This window comes from Glycine soja, chromosome 6 (genome assembly GCF_004193775.1).
Source record: "Glycine soja cultivar W05 chromosome 6, ASM419377v2, whole genome shotgun sequence".
NCBI lineage: Eukaryota > Viridiplantae > Streptophyta > Magnoliopsida > Fabales > Fabaceae > Glycine > Glycine soja.
In genome coordinates, this window is record NC_041007.1 from 14,292,726 (window position 1) to 14,302,515 (window position 9,790).

Sequence of the window (9,790 nt, forward strand, 5' to 3'; positions counted from 1 at the left end):
AATTATAAATTTTTTTAATCTTCACGATTCAAATAAAATTTAATAATCTATATTTGTATTACATTATATATATAAAGAGATAGAGAGAGAGAGGTTAATTACCAAGCCGATCTCACCCTTTCCCTCATTAAGTCGGTCTTATATTGACTTATATCAAGAAAATTACCTAACGGTTAAATTGTTCCATTAAACTAACTTATTTTCAAATCCAAAGAATGTGAAAAGTGACCAATCACCTCGCAATAAGTTAAGGGAAGAAAATTACCTTAGCAAGATAAGAGATCACGTTAAGCATTTTGCATATATAACTTACCGTTTCTCATACACTTTTGACACATCTTAATGCTATAGACTTAGGCATCTTTCTAGGTGACCTTGATAGGTGAGATCTCCATGTTCTCACACATACATATACTAAGAACCGTTATTCTTTTACGAATGTGATAATTATTAATTTAAGAGTATCTCTGATGATGTTATTGGCTTAACAAGTTGTTTATTTTAACAAATCGTTCTTATTTTTTTAGTATTGGAGAAGATCTATGTATCATGTTTGATTGATTAAAATTTAGCTTTGATTGCTTCTATAAACAACAATGGTTTATGATTAAATTTTTTTTTTGTCATATTTAAAGGTCATATAAGAGTCATTTGATGATTACTTAAAATTATATCATTGAAACAAAATATATATAAAATAAAGAATTTAAAATAAATATAATGTAACAAAAAAATATTAATAAGAACCAATTAACATAAAATAAATTATTTAAACGATAACCATTAGAGATGCTCTTAAGTCAAATATCTATATGCATGGGTATTCAAATATTATGAATTAGTTCATGATTATAAGTTCACTTAACATGTTAATTGCATTTTTTTTAAAATTTTGACCATTGAAATATGATTTAAAATTCTGTATTTATCATTCTTAATTTTTACAAAAACTATTTTTTTGTTACATAATACCTTACGTATACAACACACATAGGGATTAAAGAATATTAAGTGTTAAATATAATAAAATTAAATATTTAATATTTTTTATTAAAAATGTCAATTAAATTATATAATTATGTGATAATATCATGTACATTTTTACAGAATTTAAATATTTATATATAAAAGAATATAATCATTTACATGTATTTTAATATTATAGTAATATACCACACGTTTAACAAAGTGAAATGATGGATATTGTTAATTAATTTTTAATTATACATTTTAAACTCCATAACTAAATTGATAAGATTTATTTTTAAAAGATATACGTCACTTCACTAAATTTAGCTAGTGCCTATTATAATTAATTTGATCCCATCCCTGTCTATATATATATATATAACCAAAATCTTCCAAGTGTTTGTGAATTCTATCTTGCCTTGTGAGTTCTGTCACATTCGCACACAGGAGTTCGATACAACGAGTTAAATAATTTTACAAGGAATCAGGGAAAAAGACGCACACTAACACGTTTAAGGGCCGAAAAATCACAAGGCAGCAGAGAAATTGGCATTGGCAAGCATCCACTGAATGACGTGACACCCTTATAGCATTTGAATGACCTTTCTAGACGTTTTTGAACCTTACACAAGAGAGAAAATAATCAATTAATAATACAGAAATATTAAAAAATAAAAAAAGGTAGCTAATGACTATAAATATAATCCGTGTGGATGAAATTAATCTCAAGCCTCTAATAATTACAATAAATATTAACATATTAATATACTATTATTCATCCATGGTTGTGGAGCAAATGGTCTTTAACAAGTGCATTTATAAGGTCAATTTTTTACGCAGTCTTCCTCCTTGTGTTATTAGGTTGACCAAGAAAACTATCTGGTACCTTAGTTTTTGTCTTTACGTGTCCCCAAGTGCTGGAAATTTCAGTTGGCAACCAAAAGTCAGACGTGAACCATACTTATATCTAACCTATGTTTTGTGTTCCTTTCTATATATATTTCGTTCACAAGTACATCAAAATTAATGACTAATGACCATTTCTTTTTAGTATGAAACTTGTGGGCAGCATCAAGTTTAGGGTCATTCATCGATCACATATAAATTATATATATCCTATTATATTCTATATAATATATAATATATAATATATACATGCAATCACTCTGATTATACCATCAATCACGCTGACGATCGATGATTTTTTTTTTCCTCTCTTTGGTTGGGTGGCTTTAGCTTATTGATCTAACGTTCTTCTTCCCGTTGGTGACTGAATGGTATACTATGTGCTAGAGTTTTCATCATATTATATATAATACAATGGGAAAAAAAGATAAGGAAAAGGAAAAAGTTCAAGTTGACGAGGGAAACCCAACGCAACGCAACACTTATTTTCTACCAAACCGAAGGTCGAATATATTCATCTCTTTTTAGTGGGACTGTGAAGGAAAGGAAAAGGATTTGTGTTTCACCAACTCCTCCACACACCTTCAGGACCTTATCCAAATCTACATTAATTTTCTCTGAGATGTAACCCTTTCCAAATCCTAGATAAATTTAAAAGAGGAATCATTAATTTACTTTTCTTTTCTTTTCTTGGCGTTGGCGATGTCCCCACCCATATAATAAACAAACAAAAAATATCTATATATAATTGCTTTAACTTGATCTGCAAAATTCTTTCCCTGATCCCAACTTTTTTTTTTTTTAATTATTCCACCATCAACTTGCGTTATGCGTAGAGATATGACAGTGTAACAAAGATAAAAAGATTATGCTTGGAGGCTGCGTTTGTTAATTCGTTTTTTTCATGTATATCTTCATGTCATGGTTCACCTACCGTGTTAATTAAAATCCATTTGCTTGTTGTCTACTTACCCGTGAAAGTTAGATCATGTGTGCTATCTATGCTTTCTCCAACCAGTCCCACCATTTTACTTGGTTCGTTGAATAACCTAAACAATTATATAGTATAGTATAAGGAAAATGATGATAAGAATGGTGGCTGATAATTTTACATGATGGGCTAATTAGTCATAAATATCTTTAAAATGATGTGATTTGTGTTTAGTCGAGAACGTCCTTTTAAAAATTGCCTCCTAGTTTGAGTGACCTATTGAAGGGTTGTTCAATCTTCTTCCTATACATGACGTATATAATATATATTAGTTAGATACGGAGCTTCAGTTTCCTTCATCACACAGCTTCTTGTGGGACATTTTAAGGAAGTCAGGAACTGAATGTATGTTCAATTTCCAACATTCATTTTTTCTTTCTTTTGTTTTTTACACCATCAATCTTCAGTTAGGCTTTCTGCTAGGGTTAATCATAGATTCAAATATATATTCGTGAATTTGCATTGACCAACTCAATCTGATCCAAAAGAGAAAAAAGTTAATTTAAATATTTGAGTTAGTTTGGATAAAAAAAAAAAAGGTATTTAACCTAACCATAGTCAGATCCCATATTAAATCATTCATTTCCAAACTTCTTACTGAACTCGATCCAATTTCATATTTATCCCTTTTTTTTAATTAGTCTGCAAGTTTTTTCAATTTTATATGAATATTATTTTTAAACATATATATCTATATATAACCTGAATATTTTTTCTCTTTTTTAATTTTCTTTATAGATAAAATTTTAAAAATAATTAACATTTTTCTGGACCAACTCCAGTTTTAGGCACTTCCTAGCGGAAAACATCAATGAAATTTTCAAACCAAAAAATAATAAATTTAATTAAATCTATAGTTTAATCAGAATATATAGAGGATTAAGTGTGAATCAAGGTAGTGCTTTGGTTATACGAAAGACAACAGTTCCAAATAGAATGGACGAAGGCTTCAAAGAGCTAGACCAATCCACATGGTATTAGAATGATAGAATATGATGAGATCATAATCTGATTTTAACATATTCTTGAAAGTTAATCAACCTGTATATATTCGGCAGCAGGATAAAAAGTCAGCTGAAATTCGACAATAATTCAGCCTCAAAAAGATTTTTATTAGAAAAACATCCTTAAATTAAAAGTTTAAGAATTAATATTCACAGAACAAATTAATAAATGTCTACAAATTAAGAATCTTATTTTTGCTATAAGCACAATAACGTTGGTAGACTGGTAGTATATATATATATATAAAATGAAAAGTTATATATATATGAAGGGATCAATTTAACTATTAGATTTCATAAAAATAAATTATGAGGATAAAAAATAACTCTAAGGAGTAAGTTAATTGATCATTCTCTATCTTTATAAATAATTATTTATAGTATTATAAAATAATATATGCAAGCTTTAAAATTAATAAAAGCTCGAATTAGCTTTCCGACCATATATATATAAGTAATTTATTGGCAAATACCCGTGAAACATAGTGAATAATCATGGAAAAACACATACGTCCATTATGCCCGCACAAGACGAGTGAAGAAAACAGCGTTTCTTGATCAGTCACCAATAATGCAAGGAAAAAAAAAATCAAATTATTATATGAAAAGGGTTTTAGACTTAAGAGAAGTAGATTATCAAAATTATAAAAAAAATGAATCTCTTAAATAATTTAATTTAAAAATCCACTAAATTATATCATAATTCACAAGTCTGTTTAAATATAAAACAGCTCACTCGAGAGACAAGTCAATCTGCCACAAACCTAATATGCATAGATTTTAATTAGTAATTAGAACCAAAGCCACGTGGGTCCTCTTCACTGCAGCAGATGAAAAATTTAGTACGAACTCTACTTGTCTCATATATCTCTTTTATGTTTCTTTAGTGTTTTTTTTTTGAGGCATTTTCTTAGGGAAAGGGTTAACAATATATATTTTAAATTTTAGTATTATGTAATATTATCTATGTAAAAATAAATTTTAATCTAAATATAAATTTTTTAAAAATATAATTTAATTAAAAGTTATTAAATAATATAATAATTATTTAAATTATACCGATATAATTTAAACTGTCTTTATATATATATATATATATATATATATATATATATATATATATATATATATATATATATGTCACACTATTATATGACCTCCATTATTTTTATTTTAAAAAACATGAAGAAGCAGTAAGGCATGAAATGCCTCTTTCCCCCTGGTATAATAAGTATATATAATAGGAGTAATCAAATTATTCTAAAATAACTATATTTTCTCGTAATTTAATGATTCTAAAAATAATTCACCTTAGATTATAAGAAACATAAAAATAAGAATATGAACTAATCCTCTTGAAATTATTTTTGGAATAACTTGATCTTTCTCTATATATAAATACAAAAAGATATATAAAATTAATTCATAATAGCAAATTCAAAATTTTTAAAATAAAAGCATCATGGAATTTTATTGAAAAATAAATAAAATTAAAAATAATGATTCACACATATTGGTCTAATTTATTCAAATTGATTCATCTCAACCCATGAATCAAGTGAGCTGAAGGAGATCAAATTGCAAAAGATTGATATAACATTTTTATAATTTGTTTAGTCTCTGATTTAGGTTGTTCAGGTTGACTCAGAAGATACAACTCAAATTGTTAATTTTAAAAGTAACCCGTTTTCAATTTAATACTCTATATGTTTCTAAATAACTGACGTTTAAGGTTTGTTCACAAAACTCCAAAAAATTGATAATTCTTTTGAATTTTGATGAAATTGTTATGCCCTTTTCCTAATATAGACTTGTAAATTCCTTTGTCCAATATACTGATTTCTCTCTCTATCAATAACTTGTATTGAAGTTTTTATCCACCAAATTACGAACCAATAATTAATGCAGAGAATGAAATAATTAATATAAAGGATTTTGATCATTTAGAAAGAACATTGAAATGAGCACAAGTAATTTTAATTATAAATCAACCATGCACTTGATGTTACTGTTACAGGGTAAATAGAAAGTGCAAAGTACAAGGCAGAGTGGGGGAGTGCAGGGCGCTGTGAGTCCCTTTGACCATTCCACTCCAAACAAAATACAATTTGAAACGAAACCCCTTTGCTTAACACAACAGTAACTGGAACCTATTTATGTCAAAATCTCATTCATGTGTTGTTCCCAATTAGAAATAATCAGCTACTATTATCAGAATTTTAAAAATAATAATAAGAAAACCGACGCTTGTGATACGTGGTGGGTCCCACCCACTAGCTTTTCCTTTTCTCCAAACTCACTATAAATGCCCCTCCACCCTCTCTTCGCATTTGTTTCGCCGTTACAAAGTCCTACCACTACTCCACACTTTCTTATAAGTTATAACAATCAACCCACTCTCAGATTACGCTCTGTTGAATGAAAAGCTAAGGAATATGAGAAGGCCATGGAAGCATTCTAAGAACAAACATGATCTCTTTGAATGTCTTCCGGACGATCTCGTTGTTCTTATTCTTTCCAAGCTCAGCGCCACCGCTTCATCTCCTTCCGATTTCATCAACATCATCTTAACGTAAATTCTCTCTTCCTTACTGTTTTTATTTATTCTTTTAATAAACATGATAATTTCTAACCATGTTAAACATAAACACAGATGCAAGAGGCTAAACCGCTCAGGCCTGCACCGTCTTGTGTTGTCTAAAGCTGGGCCCAAAGTATTCGCCATAAAGCCGAAAAATTGGTCAGAATATGCTCACTCTTTTCTCAAACACTGCGTCAATGCCGGTAACGTGGATGCCTGTTACACTCTCGGAATGGTTAGTCATTGAACTGTATTATTTATGGAATTAGTCAAATGTTTTAGGTTTTTTTTTTAAAGAATGAAGGAGAGTTCGGACTTTCGAATCCCACAATTCACATTTCTAACAAAATTAATTATGTTTTTTTTCTTCTTCTGTAGATCCGATTTTACTGTTTGAAAAACCGAGGGAGCGGGCTCTCGTTAATGGCGAAGGCGGCTATGAAGCTGCACGCGCCGGCGCTGTACTCGCTGGCAGTGATTCAGTTCAACGGCAGCGGCGGTTCAAAGCGCGATAAAGATCTACGCGCTGGCGTGGCCTTGTCGGCGCGTGCATCTTTGCTCGGCCACATCGACGCGCTTCGGGAGTTAGGCCATTGCCTTCAAGACGGATACGGCGTGCGGCAGAACGTCACCGAGGGGAGAAGGCTCCTCGTGCAGGCCAACGTGCGCGAGCTCGCGTATGTCCTACGCGCCGTGGCGCCTCCTTCGCGCTGCTGCGACGAGTCCTCCTCGCTGCTGACGTGGGGCGCGCTGAGATGTCAGAGAAAAAACAACAACGCGGTGTCATCACTGGCGTGTCCGTTGCTGAGTGATTACGGTTACAGCGTGGCGCCGCCGGAAGTGCAACCGGCGAATTGGTTTCTGAGAGAGTGGTTTGAGTCAGGTAAGGGGAAATTAGAAGAAGGACTGAGGCTTTGCGCGCACATTGGGTGCGGTCGACCGGAGACGCGGCCACACGAGTTTCGCCGGTGTTCGGTTTGCGGCAAAGTGAATTACTGTTCACGTGGATGTCAGGCGCTGGATTGGAAGTTGCGGCATAAGATTGAGTGTTCGCCGGTGGAAATGTACGGTGATGGTGGTGTTGATGTGGAGAATGAGTTTGTGGTCCCAAACGATGCCGTTTGAAGAAGTGTTTCAGCCGACAGAATCAATTTCTAAGGTTGAAAAATAAGAAAATAGAGAGGAAAAGAAGCGATTCTATAAATTAAAAAAAAAATGTCAATCAGTTGTATGTACTTATGTACAGATGAGGTAGTAACTTTTATATATATGTATATATATTTATGGACAACTAAGATTAAAAGTTCTTTATTCAAAAATGGTTTCCGTGTTAATTTTATCTACGGTGGTTAATGTTTAATGCATTACATGCAATACAAGGAAATACTTTTTATTTGTCTTTTTAAATTGAAATACTAGATGGGGCGCAGAATCTCTTTCAGTTTTGGAGAATGCCTTGATAGCTTGAGATTAGGATTTCTTAATGAAATGGCTTTGTAAAAATTTGGGGAAATTGAAATTGGTTTTGAAATTGTCAAATAAGCTATTGTGGAGACATGGGAATGAATATTCATTAGGTTACTACTTATAAGGATGCAAGCAATATTATGGTGCAAATTTAGTATCATTAATTGTGAATGGAAAGAGTATTGGAGAAAGGGATGGGGGGAGAAAAGAAATTAAAAAGAAAGGATGATAGTATTGTGGGGAAAGGAAAAGGATTGAAAGGGAACAGCATAAAGTAGAAAATCCAAAAGGCACATTGGCGCTTGTGACTCCGTTTTGTTGAGTATCTATTGAGTGGAGAGTGAGTACATCCATTAACTATTTTTGGTTGAAGTTGCGCTATCAAAAGAAAATCTACACACCTAGTTGGGCTCAGCCAGTTCCCCACGAATTAAGTTATAAGTTATTCATCCCCTCACTCCATTTGTCCTCTTAAAATCTCCTTAAATAGTAGTACTTTGCTTTATTAAAACAATTCAGTTACACGTAAGTGTCACAGGTATCAAATCTTAAATTAATTTAGCATTTATCTTTGCTTTAAAAACAGTGTGATGGAGTGTTAATAATTTTAAAAATTATATAAAATCATAGTTTTTTTAATATAACAATAAAAAATAAGAATTTAATCATCACCGCTGTAAATATTTTCTTTTTCTGTAATGCAATAAATGATAATCATACATGATAAAATTGTTATCTTTTATAATTAATTTAAAAGTGAGATCATATCTATAATAATTTTTAATCAGTATAAAAAAAAATACTCTTGAAATAATGCAATTTAATATTTATTTAAGCGGTAAAATACGTGAAGACCACGTAAAGATTGTGCCAAACGCAAGCAGATATTACTTTACCTTCCTCCATCTCTCTTTACTCTTTGTTACCATAGATATAAAATCTATTAATTTTGTTACCAATCTTTGTTATCCGTTAAAAAACTTGACTGAAGACCTGAGATATCTCCTTATTCCTTCTTTTAAGATCTTTCCTTCTTCATTACATGAATTATTTCATCAACCAAATTTAAATATGAGATCTTACTTACTAACAGAAATCTCTTCTTGTAAAAAATAACTGAGATTGTGATGCACGTGGATGAACAGATAGAGGGTCCGTATCAATGTGAAACCAGTTGGTCCTCTACTACTCTACCTCTACCAGCATTATTAAGTAGTACGTACGATGATGTACGTGCAGCGATGCAGAGGTATGGGCATGGCGATGGAACTTTTCAAAAAATAGGCTTGGACAAACAAACATCATCGGATCAGTGTTGTTGAAAAGCCCACTCACTCACATACATTATTTTCCGGAAGAGATAAAAAAGGAAGAAAGAAAGGCAAGCACACACAGCACAAAGAAGCAAGTTCCATGTTATTTACGTTATCGTTGTTGTCGCGACACCGCACAGGAGCCTTTGGTATTCAAAGCCGTGATTCATGACGATTTTGACGGTTACTAATGCCCAAGCCCCATGTCCACATCTACCTAGCTAGCTTCCGGTTTTAAGAAATTATTGAAGCAGCCAGCTATCAAAAAGGATCCAAATATTTCAATTGTTACTATATCATTCTTTTACGTGACACCACTGCCAATTATTTTTTCCCAAAAAAATGTAAATTATATTAAACTTAAAATAATAAACGGGAACATACCTCGCAGTTAGAAAAAATAAAAAATCTCTCTAATATAAAAAGACCTATATCAAGATACTAAAACAAATACAATAGATGCGTTTGTAATTGCCTGACAACCCAGGTTGTTTCAAGAGTTACGATCCTATGTCAATGAATTTTTTAAGTCTAACATGACTGATAATAGATGATTGAA

The 9,790-nt window shown here is 31.5% G+C and overlaps 1 protein-coding gene across 1 annotated transcript; it reads left to right on the forward strand.

Annotated features, from left to right (window-relative positions):
- Window positions 1–6,189: 6,189 nt before the first annotated feature.
- On the forward strand, window positions 6,190–7,785 carry LOC114416175 (F-box protein At5g50450-like). Its single transcript, XM_028381045.1, has 3 exons — window positions 6,190–6,442; window positions 6,524–6,686; window positions 6,830–7,785. Exons 1-3 carry the CDS (start codon window positions 6,306–6,308, stop codon window positions 7,574–7,576), a joined length of 1,047 nt encoding a protein of 348 aa, XP_028236846.1. The 5' UTR covers window positions 6,190–6,305; the 3' UTR covers window positions 7,577–7,785.
- The last annotated feature ends 2,005 nt before the right edge of the window (window positions 7,786–9,790 follow it).